Consider the following 15,190-nt stretch of genomic DNA (forward strand, 5'->3'; position numbering starts at 1 on the left):
CACACTGGCCTGCTTTCTGTTTTCCTGAGGCTCCAATCTCTTTTCCGCCTCTTAGCCTTTGTGTTTGTTGAGTCCTCTGGGCTTTTTGCTGCAGTCTACCTGGCTGGCTCCTATCCCTCGAGTCTCAGCCTGAATATCCCTACCCTGAAAGGCCTTCTTGAACCCCAGCCTAAAGCAGACCCCCACCTAAGTCTCTCACCCAGAACCCTGTACTTCATAGCCCTTATCTTGTATGTTCCTGAAAGTGCCTTGTGGGCGCTAAAGTGTATAAAGGAGAGGAATAACAATAGTAATTTCAGAGATGCAGTATAACAAGGTGGTTAAGAGCACCGCCTCTAAACCCAGACTGCCTGGGCTTTAACCTTAGTTCTGTTCTTCCTTTCCTGATCTTTTCTGTGCCTCAGTTTCCTCATCTGTAAAATGAGGATAATAATATAAGTGTTCCCTTATAGGGTACTGGTGAAGATTAAGTAAGCTCACATATCTTAAGCACTTAGAACAACAGCTGGCACACTGTAAGTACTCTCTTGGTGTTAGTTACTGCTGTGATTGTGTGTTCAATATTTTGGGTGATTGATGTCATTTATTTTTCTTGTTTGGTGGTGTAGGGTCCATCCAGCTTGCGAAAGACCTAGTCTAAAAATGACCAGCTATGCTAATGCCCAGTAATGCTGATTAACAGATTAAAAAAACGTGACTGCCGTTGCGTGGTTGCCTGGGTTCGTCCTGGCACTGCTCCTTGCAGATGGATTACCCTCATGGGCCTCTGTTTCCTCATCTGTAAGGTGGAGATGATGAGGATGACAGTGACCACATCACGGGGTTGTTGTGAGCATTAAATAAGTTAATACAGTTATAGGTATTTAAACAGTGCCTGTCTACTGGTTAGACGCTCAATAAATATTACTTATTACTATCTTCTATTTGCCTTTCATTTCTGAGGCCCACCACCTTGCTTGAGAATGTTTTACTTTATAATAATTAGAAACTAGTCTCTTCAGAATATGAAAATACCACAGTTTGTTAGTTCATCCTCTAAATTGTTTAATCAGCCATGATGGGGACTGGCTCATTTGACTTATCTTGCTTAGAGAATTTTAAAATTTTAAATGCGATTGTTCAAGTTCACTTGTTTCTTTACTCGTTGAACCTCTAGACTGTGAATTTATTGAGGGAACGGACAGTGTCCACTTCTGTTCACTGCTGTAAGCAAAGTGCTGCACAAAGTGCTAGCTTTGAAGCCAGAGACTACCTGGGTTTGTATCCCAACCTTGCCACTCCACAGGGGTGGGACCTTGGGCCTCTGTCCTCATCTGTAAAATAGTGGTGATAATAGCAGCTTCTTCGCAGTGTTGTGGGCTGTCAAGTCTTTAATCCATATAAAACACTTAGAGTCTTATTCACCTTCTCAGTGAGGCCTTCTCCCCTTCCTCTGTACTCTCAATCTCCTTCCTTGCTTAATTTTTCTCTAATGCTCCCATCGTCACCTGACATCTATTTTACATATTTGTTCTGTTCATTTTCGATGTCCACCATCCCATCACCCCCAGAATGGGAGCTCCAGGAGGACAGGGATTTTTTTTGTCTGTCTTCCTCACCATTCTGTGCCCTTCACCTAGCACTGTATTTATCAGAGCAGCATTTGAGGAGGACAAGCTTTAGTTGCTGGTAGATGACTCTAGACGCTCAGTGAATGTGTTGGAGTGACAGGGATTGAATGGGTGGCTGAGGTGACTGTGCCACGTGGGGCCTGCTGGGGCAGCTGCTTCTAATTTGGGCCTTTTCCCTGCAGGTATCACTTGAGAAGGTGCTTGGCATCACAGCCCAGAACAGCAATGGCCTAACCTGTGACCCCAGCACAGGCCACGTGGCCTACCTGGCAGGGTGAGTGAGTGGGTGGGCCTCGGCCTCTGATCACTGATCCTGAGTTCAGAGCCTGAAGTCTTCAATGAATCTCTCTGGGCCTCGCCTTTTCCGTCTGTAGAATGTATAATGCTGCCTACCTCTGAGGGCTGTGGGAAGGATTCCATGGGCCCTTCTGTGTATAGAACAGTACCTGGCATGCGTGAGTGCTAAGAAAGCCTTATTGTGACTGCAGGCGGGAGGTGGCAGTGATTCTGGGAAAGGTAGGTGGTTAAGATCCAAGCCATGGTTGGTGTCAGCCATCTGGATTTGTGTCCCAGCTCCACTGTGTGTGCCCTTCTCCAAGCCTCTGCTTCTGTAAAACAGAACTAGTGATACCCTCCTCTTGGGTAGTTAGTTGAGAGGACTGAAGGACATTTGCAACTGTTTATTCCACAAATACTGGTCTAGCCTGGCACTCTTCTAGGCACCGAGGGGACCCCTCACCCCCACAGGGCAGGGCAGAGCAGGGCCATAGTAATTCCTGATGAACAGTATCTGTTACTGAGTCTCTGGGAAGCAGCCAGAATAGAGGACAGGGTTGGGCTCTTGAATCTGACAGGTGTGGATTCACTTACCCACTCTGTCCCCGACCTGCTGGGGAGTCTTGGGTAAAGGACTTCCCTCTCTGTAAAGGGCTTCAGTTTCATCATCTATGAAAAGCGACAAAGATTCCTGACCTCATCTGGCGGTTGTGAGGATTTAAAGAGATTGTGCACAGTATGTCTTTATTAGCCCAGAACCTAACAGTTACCACAGAGGAAGTAATAATTAATAATTAATAATTAATAATAATATTATTATTGATATTAATAATAATGTTGGGACTTCCCTGGTGGTGCAGTGGTTAAGAATCCGCCTGCAAATGCAGGGGACACGGGTTCAATCCCTGGTCCGGGAAGATCCCACATGCCGCGGAGCAACTAGGCCCATGTGCCACAGCTATTGAGCCTGTGCTCTAGAGCGCCCGAGCCACAACTACTGAGCCTGCGTGCCACAACTACTGAAGCCCGTGCTCCTAGAGCCCGCACTCCGCAGCAAGAGAAGCCACCGCAATGAGAAGCCCACGCACCCCAATGAAGAGTAGCCCCCGCTCGCTGCAACTAGAGAAAGCCATAAATAAATAAATAAATAAATGTTTAAAATAATAACAACAATAATAATGTTAAGTGCCCAGAATCCTCAGCATAGATAATGGAGGAGGGGGCTCTTGTGTTGGGAATAGAATCATCCCTGGACCCCAATACTCCCCTTAGTTTGGGCACATTTTCCTCTTTCTCCCCAGCTGTGTGGTGGTGATTTTGAACCCCAAGGAGAACAAGCAGCAGCACATTTTTAATACAGCCAGGTAAGCTGGGATCCAGGCATGGGGTAGGGGTGGGACCAGGGTCCTGGCACATCCCTCCTTCCCCACACTGCCTGGAAGTGCTTGTGGGTGGGTGACTCATTCATTCACCTGGTGGTTCAGTGACATTCACCAAGGGTCTGCTCAGTGCTAGGTACTGTTCCAGGTGCTGGGGACATGGAAGTTAACAAAAGAGATGAGAATCTGCTCTCGTAGAGCTGACAGCTTGGGTGGTGGGGGGAGGAACAGACTAGTTGGCAATTCCTAGCCGATCATGAGACCATGACTGTTGCTATGGAGGAAATGACGGGGATGTGTTAGGGCAGGTTCGCAGGCCAAGGACTCTCGTCAGAGTCTTATCAGAGCCTCCCTGAGGCTGAGAGCTGAAGAAAGTGAGGGGTTGACCCATGTGAAGGTGTGGGGAGAGCATTCCAGGCAGAGGGGACAGCAAGAGCAAAGGACCTGCAGTGGTTAAGAATCTCAGGATGTTTGAGGAGCAGTCAGGGTTCCATGGGTGAGGGGGAGGTGGGGCTGGAACCAGCAGAAGCCACATCACAGGGGCCTTGGGAGGGCTTGGCTCTCATGCTGATCGCAAAGAAAAGCCACGAGAGGGCATTTGCAGGCTAAGGATATACTTCACGCACCCCAGCCCTCCAGCACACTCTATCTCCCTTCCTTGCTTTACTTTTTTCCACAAAATGCACTCCTTTTTGATATGCTGTCTGATTTCCTCAGCGATATATTTACTGTCTCTTTTCACAGTGTGAGCTCTCTGACGGCAGGGACTTTCTCTTAGTTAATTTCTGTGTCCCTATACCTTGGGTCAGTGTCTAGCACACTGATAACACTTATCGTTTCCTGAATGAATGAGTGTGATTTGGGTTTTAGAAAGATCCCTCCAGCTGCCAGTTTATTGAGGAAGACCCTTGGCTTTGAGCAGGCCCAAGATGATGCCCGGGTCTGCCTTGGGGCTGATTGAACACTGTGTCATCCTGGGGCTTTGGTCCCAACCGGGTTGTGACCTTTGGGAGGCACCTCACTGCAACTTTTTATTCCACAAATACTGCACAAATAGTTCAAGCTTAGCTCCTTTGGCCGGGCTCTCCAGGTGGACGGATAAGTTGTGGGTTTTCTTCTTCCCTTACGATCCCTAAGGCAAGGTCCCTAAGATACAGTTTGGTAGATACAGATTCCCTCTCAGAAGGGGCTTCTTGGACCCTTGACTCTGACTGTGGGTTCTGTCACTGGTGGTGAGGGCAGAGATGGGTTCCAATCCAGACTTAAGTGTTTATTCACTATGTGATCTCAGGTGAAATACTTCTTGTCAATAATCACAAACTAGGGGCCCACAGACTTGTCTGACAGTATGTTTTAAATATTGGACTTACTTGACAACGTTTAAAGTTTTCTACACAAAAATTCAGATGCCCTCTCGTTTTAGAAATGTGAGAGATTCAGATCTCTGGGGCCCACATTCTCCTATGGCAGGGATGGGCTGGAGCTTGGTGGCATTTGTCAGAATGCCCCTTGCCCAATTCTTCTCATCCTCCCTGTTGCCTCCCTGAGTCCTGTAGGCGGTAGAGTAGGTAACCTTGATCCGAAGCAGATAGCATAGAAGTATCCACTCTCAGTCACAGATGGGTCTGTCTTAGGAGGCAGTGTGGCCAGAGTGGAGGTGTTCATTGTGGCTGCATTTCAGAGTCACCTGATCCCAGGCTTCACCCCCAGAGAAGGCTGAATAAGTTAGTCTGGAGTAAGACCTAAGCACTGCCAATTTTTAAACTTTTTATATTGAAATAATTTCAGACCTACGAGAATAGTACAAAGAGCACCTGTACACCTTTCACCCATATTTCCCAAATGCTAACATTTTACCACATTTGCTTTATCATTCTCTGTCTATGGGAATTCCCTGGCAGTCCAGTGGTGAGGACTCCGTCCTTTCACTGCCGAGGGCCCAGGTTCAATCCCTGGTTGGGGAACTAAGATCTCGCAGGCTGCACTGTGCGCCCCCCCCAAAAAAAAAGTATCATTCTCTGATTCTCTGTCTATATACATAGTAATTTTTTTCTGAACCATCTGAAAGTAAGTTGCATACCTGATACCCCTGTACCTCTGAATACTTAAGTGTGAATTTACTGCAAAAAAAAAGTATGACCTTTCAAAACCACAAAGATTGAGCAAAGTCAGGAAATTAAAGTTGGTACATCACTACCATCTCCTCCTCATTCAGCCTTCACCATTTGTCCCAAGAATGTCCTTTACAGCAAAAAGGATTCTGTCCAGCATCACGCATTGCCTTCAGTCGTCTCTTCAGTCTCCTTCAATCTAAAGAGGTTTCCTCCATCTTTTCTTGACTTTCATGACCTTGACACCTTTGAGGCTTGCAGGCCAGGTGTTGTGTAGAATGTCCCAGCGTTTGGGTTCGTGTGCTGTTTCCTCATAGGTAGAGTTAGGTTCTGCAGGACCACCTCCGAAGGAATGCTGCGTTCTGCTCAGTGCATTCTGTCAGGAGGTGCGTGATGTCGCTCTCTCCTGTGGCTCGTGGTGATCACCTCGAGCCCTTGGTTAAGGTGGTGTCTGCCAGGCTTCTCCACTGGGAAGCCTCCCTTTTCCCCTTTGTGATTAGTGAGTATCTTGAGGGGAGCTTCTCTGAAACTATGCAGCTACTACCCTGTTCCTTACCAAACTTTTACTCACTAGTTTTAGCATGGCTTTGATATTTTTCAAAAGCTCCCTGGGGAATTCTCATGTGCCCTGTCTGGTTAGGTAACCTTGGCACGACTTCCTTGTGTTGAGGTCTCCTCATCTCAAAACTGGCTAGGAAGGGTCTTGACTGAACAGAGTGTGCGTGAGGAATCAGTAGCGGGGGCCCATTTGGCAGAGGGCCAGGCGCAGGCTCAGGCGTGCAGTAGGCTAGGGGCAGCTGCAGACGGCAGACCTGCCCTCTCCCCCACCCCCAACAGGCATGGCTTAAAACACAAGGGTGTGCTCTTCCTGCACAGACAAAACCAGGAAGTGGGCACTTAGGGGGCTGGTGTCTCTGCCAGCATCAGGGGCCCCACTCCTTCTGTCTTTCTGTTCACCATGCTTATTGGGAGGCTTAAGATCACCTCCTGGCCCAAGGTGAAATTCTGGTTGTCATGTGGGAGCAAGTGGGGAGCAGGGCAAAGAGTTCCCTTTGAGAAGCTTTTCTGGAAGTCCCACACAACACTTCAGCTTACCTCTCATTGGCCAGACTGCGTCATGTAGCTGTGCCTGTGTGGCTGCAGGAGAGGTGAGGAGATATACTCCAGCTGGGGCCGTTGCCATCCCCATGAAAACTGGGCTTCCCTTCGTGAGCAAAGAGAGACGAGTGGATATTGGATGGGCAGCATACCTTGGCTGCTACCTTAAGGAGCAGTGGAAGCTGCAGAGGGTTGAGTTGATGAAGATAAATGTTCTATGAGATTTTCAGTGACTCACTTAGAGGCCTCGACTTAGCTATCTGCACAGCAGTTTACTCATTCGAGGTGGACAATTACTAGACTGCTAAGGAACAGAGGTAAAAGCAGGATTAAAAGAGACAGAGGAGAGAAAAAACAACACAGTCTGGGAATAGTGAAACTTGCCGCCACAAAACATGCAAACTAGACTGATCATTCAGGGCTCTTGCAGGCCAGCTGGGAGTGTCGAAGAGAAGTGTGTTGGTTGTTTATGGGTTTTCCAGGACACCTTCAGCGTTTAGCAGTGGAGCACAGGCTGCAGGCTGTCTCAGTGTGATGTCTGCCAGGATCCTCCATCAGTACCACCTGCATAGTTAGGCCAGATCTGTACCATTTCCTGCATCTGAATTTCTCAGGGTTACAGGGTACATGGGGTCTTAGGGAGACCACCCTGTCAGAGGGAGAGGGAAGGAGGGTTTCCATACAGCATCCACCCCGTCAGGGTTTGGGGTTTTGGGGAGGAAGGGGCCTTTGCTTTCACAAAACCCCATTTCCCTGTGCCGCTGCCCCCGCTTCTTCCAGCAGGAAGGAACGCACTGGGTGCTATGCTGGGCAAGGACGTAGCACTGGCTCTCTGGGAGCTGCAGGCGCTCACCTCTCCCGGCCTCTTGGGAGTGAGGAGTGGGCCAAGTGCTGTGAGCACAGCCAGGCTGGAGTCTGGCTGCCCACCCTCAGTGGAATCAGTAATCAACCCCTTTCCTTGCCCCCAGGAAGTCTCTGAGTGCCCTGGCCTTCTCCCCTGATGGAAAGTACATAGTGACGGGGGAGGTGAGTTGTGATCATGACTGAGTGGGTGGGGAGGGGCCTTGGGGCCATTCTTTCTACCCCCAGGAGGCCTGAGGAATTCCTGGAATAGCTCCTTCCTGGGCTAGAAAAGCCCCGTGACAGATGGGGGAGGTGGCTTTCGGGCGCACCCTGGGGCAATGCCAACTTCAGCCCTGAAAGCCCCTCAAGCCCCACCTGCGTGCAGAACCCGGCAGCAGTAAATGGCCCCATCTTCCCCAGAACGGGCACAGGCCCGCTGTGCGCATCTGGGACGTGGAAGAGAAGAGTCAGGTGGCGGAGATGCTGGGCCACAAGTACGGTGTGGCCTGTGTGGCCTTCTCCCCCAGTATGAAGCACATTGTGTCCATGGGCTACCAGCACGACATGGTACTCAACGTCTGGGACTGGAAGGTAAGAGCTGACTGGTAGGTGTGTGACAGGCAGCCAGCTGCCAGAACACCCTGAGTCTTGGGCATTGGGAGAACTAAATAAGGTAACTTGGTAAAGTGTTTAACCAACAAATATTTATTGAACATCTACTACATGCCGATGCCGGTTCTAGGCACCTGTTGCAGGGCATGTGACAAGTTGTCAACCCAGGGAACATATAATTCTTTTTATATTGACCAGCTGTGACCTTGAGCAAGGGACCTAACCTCTCTGTGAGTCTGTTTCCTCATCTGTAAAATGGGTATAATAGTATCTGCTTTGTTGAGTTGTGAGAATTCAGTGAGTTGATATGTGCTGGAAGGCTGGACTTTGGAACAGCTTGGGGAGGACTTGGAGTCGGGAGAAGTGGGTATCAAGTCCTGCCTCTGTTCATGACCTGCTGTGTGACCTTGAGCATGTGACAGCCCCCTTTGAGCATGACAGGGTGGTGGGGAGATGCACCTCCCTTGTAGGACTGCTGAGGGGATTCCACGAGTTATCCTGTGAAGGGCTGAGCAGGGCCCAGAGTAAGAGCCCAATATCCGGCAGCATGGGTCGTGTTGTCCTTACCTTCCAGCTGTGGCTGTCCTCAACACCATGTGTGGGCTGCAGGGCTTGGACTCTTGAGGAGAGCTCTGGAACTTACTCTCACGTGGGAACCTTTCCAGGCCTCAGTCTCCTCTGTGTTGGGAATGATAAGAGTGTCACGCATAGGTTTCCCCAAAAAGGAGGGCCCAAGAAAAACAGACTTGGAGCAGGGGAGGGTGGAAAGATGCAGGGCTGAGGGCAAAGGCCCAAAGAGTCTGATGAGGTGGGTGCTGGCGTGAACTTCTCTGCACTGATTCTTCCAGAAAGACATTGTGGTGGCCTCCAACAAGGTATCATGCAGGGTCATCGCCCTCTCCTTCTCAGAGGACAGCAGCTATTTTGTCACTGTTGGGAACCGGCATGTGAGGTTCTGGTTCTTGGAAGTCTCCACTGAAGCAAAGGTGAGTTGCTGTCCCTGCCACCTCATCCGGGCCCAGGGGAGGAACTGTCAGGGGTAGTAGGGACTCCTGGTTCTACCTGAGATTCAGGGGCAGTGGTCTCAGAGGCTGTCTAGCCTCTCAGGGGTCTGCCTTCTGCTTCTGGACCTGCTCTCCAGGTGCTGACTGACTGGTAGGCCCTGCTAGGTAACCTCCCCTGCTGGACCCCGGGGCCAGACTTCATCCCTGGCCTGCTGCCTCAAGCCACTGTGCCTGGAAGTGTGTGTTCTCTTTGTTCTTCCCTTCTCCATTCGGAGGAGTTTCTGAGAGTTCTCCTGTTTAGCTGTGTCGTATCCACTGGTCATGAGAGGCCCGCCGTGACCTTGCTGGGGGCTAGGCCATGTGGACACTGTCTCACTATACCCTGCTCTGCCTCCAGGTGACGAGCACAGTGCCCCTCGTGGGGCGCTCAGGCATCCTGGGTGAGCTGCACAACAATGTCTTCTGTGGTGTGGCTTGTGGCCGGGGCCAGATGACAGGCAGTACTTTCTGTGTGTCCTACTCGGGCCTCCTCTGCCAGTTCAACGAGAAGAGGGTGCTGGAGAAGTGGATCAACCTAAAGGTACCCCAGCCTCCCTCTCTGCTGTCTGTGGGGGAAACACTCCCCATGACATGTGTCTACAGGGACACTCAGCAGTCCCCCTGTGTGATAGTTGGTCACAACAGCTCTGGGTCTGACTTCCTGTTCTACTTGTACAACTCTGGGAGAGTGACTTTCCCTCTCTGAGCCTCAGTTTTCTTATCTGTAAAATGGAATTACTGCTGCCTACCTCACAGAGTTGACGGGAGTCATGCGAGATAATATATGTAACGCACTTAGCACAGTGCCTGGTTCCCCTATAATGGGGGTCAGGGTTACAATTGCTTTCCCATCACCATTTGACCCAGTTCACGTTTCTTTTCTTCACTGGGCACTCTTGGCTGGTGGGAGGACCGCTTTTTTTTTCTTTTTTAATCTAAGGTATCATTGACGTAATAATTTTTATATTACTTTTATCGTTAAAGACTATATAAAATACATAAAATTTTAAACTAAAAGGTGATATATCAATAAATTACAGAACCACTTTTCTTCAGGATCTGAGGGTTTGAATCCAAGCTGTCTTCCTATCCTGGGCTTGGATGCCTGTTTGGCTGTTAGCAGGAGCATCACAGTTGTCCTCCTTGTCCTATTCCTGCTCTTATGACTCCCCTCTGGAGCTCAGCTTTAGGGTTAATGGCATGGCAAGAGGTGTGTGGAAGAATTCCGAGCTTTATCTGTCTTTCCTAGTTGGTTAAACATCATTTATTTCTCTCATTTGAATCCCCTTGCTAGAACTCATGCAGCTTTTAAGCAAGTCAGAAGCTTTGGATAGATAGATGTTTAGCCCCTGAGCAGGTGTCTTAAATGACCCATAAACTTAGTCCCTCTAGATTTGGAAAAGCTCCTCTAAGCTCTATCCAGAGGTCTGGCAGTTCCTGCCCCTTCTATCTGCATGCCCTGGCAGAAGAGACAGTCCTTCCTATATATAATAATTTTTTCTATGCTGCTTTAAAGTATAATCTCTATGAAGGTATTTTTAAGCAATAAGGAATAAAGCCTAAAATTTAATTTAAGCCTAAAATTCAACGCTGCTACTGCAAGCAACCTATCTGAAGTCACAATCGGCTGAGATATTTTCCACACACAGCTGAGTTCCTCTATAACAATGATAACTCTGTCCCAATTTGTGCCTCTGTCTGCCTGCTGCCCCCTTTCCTTCAGTAGTGACTGAGCACTATATCCTGATTTCAAAAATCTTAACATTTGCAAAAATGGGTTTCTTAGACCCCAAAGGTGTAAGGCTTTTCTGGAGGCCCAAGGCTGTTCTGTCAGCCCCCATATCCCTGAACTGGGCCACACAAAACACGAAGTCCACCTGGGTCCCCTTTGCCCCCACAGGTCTCGCTGTCTTCCTGCCTCTGTGTCAGCCAGGAGCTCATCTTCTGCGGCTGCACAGATGGGATAGTCCGCATATTCCAAGCCCACAGTCTGCAATACCTCACCAACCTGCCCAAGCCACACTACCTTGGAGTGGATGTGGCCCAGGGCCTGGAGCCCAGGTACTGCCTGGCACGGGGAGGGAGAGGGGCCTACCTAGAGTCTGTCGGCTGGTATGCATCCATGCTTCCAGATCCATCTACCTACTGGCCAGCCTTGGGCTGGAAGCAGGATACAGGCTGTAAGGAGGCAGCAGGATCTCGTGAAGTCTGCAGTCTAGTGAGGGTGCTGGATGATAAATGAGTGCATAAACAAGATCATTTCAGATAGTCGTAAATGCTTTGGTGAAATAAAGCAGGGACTCAAGAAGGAGAGTGTCTGGGAGTGGGGCTGTTGACTGGGTGGCCAGGGGAGGCCTCTCTGGTGAGAACAAGCCAGCTGTGTGGAGAGCTGGGTCCTGACAGCAAATGCAGAGGCCTTAAGGGGACAGCACACTGGGCTCCGTGTGTCACAGGAACGGCTCGGGGCTGTGTGGCTGGAGCGCAGTGTGCTGGGGGGAGGGTGGTAGGAGACAGGTGTGGGCATTGATGGAAGCTGCTGAGAGGAGCTTGGAGCCTATTCTGAGGTCACTGGGCAGCTACTGGGACTTAGGCACTGGTGTTACTGGGTCAGGCCTTGAGTAGTAGCTCCTCTGGCTGCCATGTTGAGAGCGGGTGGAGGGGCTGAGCTGTGGTGTATCTTCCCTTTTGTTTAAGTCTGTTTTGTGGGGGTTGGGGGGCTACCTAACCAGAGAGTTCGGGGTGCCTGGGGCTGCCTCTTCATAGGTTGCTGGACACTACCTCCTGGGTGTGCCTTTTCTATAAGAGCGCTTGGAGGGGCTTACTGGATGTCGCAAAGGAAAGAGAAGGTGGGTGAGCAACCCACAGACAGTAGTGTGTTGTAGTGGCCGGGGTACCCAGCTCTGCCACCTTCTGCTGTGTGCTGTGTGGCCTCGGGCAGGTCACTGTATCAACGAGTGCTTCAGTTTCCTCGTCTGTAAAATATAGTACCTACCTCTCATGGAGACTGGGAATTCAGCACAGCTAAAGCTCTCGGCTCGGTACACAGTAAGTGCTCAGTCAACTGTAGCCTTGGTAGGAAGGCCCCAAGCCAGGGGACGGCTCACCAGCCCCCTTACACAGGGAATTTTGATCATGTGTTTGTGAGGCTGAGAGAGAGAAGGCCTGATCTTTGTGCCCATTATCCTATGCTCAGAGAGAGAGGATGGAGCTTGGGCTGAGTGAAAAGAGGGGAGAGAAATGTTAACAGGAGTCGAAAATTCAAACACTCTTAGGGGCTAGGCAGAAGCTTCCAGTTTACAGTCTCTGTATTAGAAGCAAAGCAAAGAAAGAAGATGGAGGAGTGAGAAGTGGAGTTGGAGTAGGAGAGATGGGTCACCACAAAGATCATAAGGGATGGCATTGCCAGGCAGGAGGCAGCTCAAGCATCACCAGAGGCAGCTGTTACTACTCAAAGTGACACTGATGGTCATTGATGACTCACGTGGCCTTGTCAGCTTCCTTTTCCGCAGGAAGGCAGAAGCCATCTACCCGGATACAGTGGCGCTGATCTTTGACCCCATCCACCAGTGGCTGTCCTGTGTGTATAAGGACCACAGCATCTACATCTGGGATGTCAAAGACATCAACAAAGTAGGCAAGGTGTGGTCAGAGCTCTTCCACAGCTCCTACGTCTGGAACGTGGAGGTGAGCTCCTCTCTTCCTCCCCCTCCCCCTGCTTAGCCCCTAGCTGGGCTCAGCTGAGGAAGCTTCTGCAGAGGTTGGGGAACCCATTCGGCCATACCTGCAAAAGATACTCATGGACCCCTGCTATGTGCCAGGTGCTGTTGTGGGTGCTGGGGACACAGCTGGGCAGGAAACTGACACAAGTCCTGATCTCCTGGAGCTCACATCCGGGTGGTAGAGTAAACCTGTAAACATATCAGTATGGAACGTGCCAAGTACAATACTTCTCTGAAGAAAAATGAAGCCACCTAGGGGAAAGGGGGTTCAAGAGTGCTATTCTAGAAAGGAGAGTGATCAGGGCAAGCCTCTCTGAAGATGTGACATTCGAGTGGGGGACCTGCAGGAAGTCAGGGGTGAGGCGCACCACCATTGTGGGTACGGCAAGTGCAAAGGTCCTTCAGCAGCAGCGTGTGTACCTCAGGGAGCTTTCTGTCGAGGGCGTTTGCGTAGTTCACGGCTTTTTTTTTTTTAATTGATTGATTGATTGATTGGCTGTGTTGGGTCTCCATGGCTGCGCGTGGGCTTTCTCTAGTTGCGGCGAGTGGGGGCTACTCTTCGTTGCGGTGCGCGGTCTTCTCATTGCGGTGGCTTCTCTTGTTGCGGAGCACGGGCTCTAGGCGCGCAGGCTTCAGTAGTTGTGGTACATGGGCTCAGTAGTTGTGGCACATGGGCTTAGTTGCGCCATGGCATGTGGGATCTTCCCGGACCAGGGATAGAACCCGTGTCCCCTGCATTGGCAGGCGGATTCTTAACCACTGTGCCACCAGAGAAGCCCTTTTTTATTTAAGTGTTGAAGAAGCCTTTATTTTCTGAGAATGAATCTGTGGGGATTTTTCATTCTGAAGCTGTTCTAAGTATAATACTTCTTGCAGATAAGACTGGTAGATAAGATAAGGTAGAGAAAGAATTGTAGTCTGCTTTTTTTTTTTCCTGAAAATTTCTTATTATTAGGAATGTTTGTTCTAGAGAAATTATGTTTTCAGTGGCCCAGTTCAGGATTGTGAGAAATAACTTTACCCTTTTGAATAGGCCTTATTCAGCCCTTTGCTTGAATACATCTCCCTTCGTGGATCTGACATTTCTGTTGATAGCACTTTTCTCACTTAACAAGAATGTTCTTTAAATAACTTTTGAAATTTATATATAAATATATTATCCTTAAAAAAAGGTGAGATATTACAGATCAAGCTGAAGTCTTTTTTGATCACCTCCCCAACCCCCACTCCTGCTGTCTCTCTCACCCTCACTCTTGTTATCAGTTGATTATGTGTTTTCTTTCAATTCATTTTCTTTGCATCTGCTGGTTATTTATATATATATTCTCAACAGAAATATCTGTGGATAGATCTTTTAATCAGTTCTGGAAAGTTCTCAGCCAATATGGATTTAAGAGTTGCCTCTACCCCATTCTCTCTTTTTCTGTTACTCTAATTTGCTGTCTTTCTCTATCCTTCATATTTTTTTTCAATAAAACAGAGACCTAGAAAACCACACGAAAGAAATGTGCGGTTGATTGGTTATTGTTAGCAGCTGTTGACACTCGAGGCCTCGATCCCTTTACTCATTGGGGGTTGCAATATGGTGATGTTCTAATTCTATCATTTCTTTTTATCAGTTGGACTGCTTATATGAAGAGAAACTTCCCTTCATCTACCATTTGGTCACCCAGTGGTACACTTCCTATAGGAAAGGCAGGATAAATGCTTGATTCTTTCCCTTTAATTACCAGTTTTCAAGATAATGAATTGGTTCCTTGTCCTCTAAAGGTAACTAGTTGTTTTTATTTAATATCATTATAAATTCATATATTTAAATATATTGGATATATTTTAATTGACTGCAATTATTAACATTATTGGAGCTCAAATTGTCCCATCTTTGACCAGTGGAAGCCTCTTCAGGTTGGCTCCTGAGTCCTTTGGACATAATGCCAGTAGTCTTTGATTAGCTACCTTGCTAATGACAAGGGATGACAAGGTGTTCTAGCCTCATCTTGTGCATTTCTTGCCCCAAACCTGGAATCAGCCATTTCTTGAAGAAGCCCTGTTTTTTGTTTTGTTTCGTTTTTTCACTTTGAATTGGTATGTCAAAGTCACAGTCTGGGTGCTGGGGATGCTTATAGCTGTTGGATTGATCCTTCCAGAATCCTAGTTCTCAAAGACATAGGGGGATGATGGAATTAGAGTATCCCCAGTTAATCATTTCCTTGTTCCCACATTATAATACAACAGCCTAAGAATGATAATGCAATTCTGAAAACAGTTAAAACAATTTTTTTTGCAAATGTTCTCCCCGTTCTCCCCTGATTTTTAGATTAATTATTCTGTATCTATATGATCTGATGATATAGCCATTATATACTATATTCTCTCCCTTTTGACCCCATTTATTTGAGGGGAGTATAAGTGTACGTATATATTATGGTAAAATATACATAACATAAAACTTACCACTTAAATCATTTTAAATATACAATTCAGTGTTATTTAGGACAT

At 48.3% G+C, this 15,190-nt stretch overlaps 1 protein-coding gene across 3 annotated transcripts in view; it reads left to right on the plus strand.

Annotated features, from left to right (window-relative positions):
• WDR62 (WD repeat domain 62) overlaps positions 1-15,190 on the plus strand; it is a 45,351-nt gene that overhangs the window by 1,539 nt on the left and 28,622 nt on the right. For all 3 annotated transcript variants that reach the window (XM_029207250.1, XM_029207261.1, XM_029207271.1), the window contains exons 2-9: positions 1,793-1,884; positions 3,188-3,250; positions 7,443-7,500; positions 7,738-7,908; positions 8,778-8,915; positions 9,331-9,513; positions 10,873-11,033; positions 12,467-12,656. In XM_029207250.1, the coding sequence (XP_029063083.1) occupies positions 1,793-1,884; positions 3,188-3,250; positions 7,443-7,500; positions 7,738-7,908; positions 8,778-8,915; positions 9,331-9,513; positions 10,873-11,033; positions 12,467-12,656 (1,056 nt within the window). The remainder of the gene's footprint in view (positions 1-1,792; positions 1,885-3,187; positions 3,251-7,442; positions 7,501-7,737; positions 7,909-8,777; positions 8,916-9,330; positions 9,514-10,872; positions 11,034-12,466; positions 12,657-15,190) is intronic.

Source organism: Monodon monoceros, unplaced genomic scaffold, assembly GCF_005190385.1.
Source record: "Monodon monoceros isolate NGI ecotype Baffin Bay Population unplaced genomic scaffold, NGI_Narwhal_1 Super_Scaffold_10, whole genome shotgun sequence".
Classification (NCBI taxonomy): Eukaryota; Metazoa; Chordata; class Mammalia; order Artiodactyla; family Monodontidae; genus Monodon; species Monodon monoceros.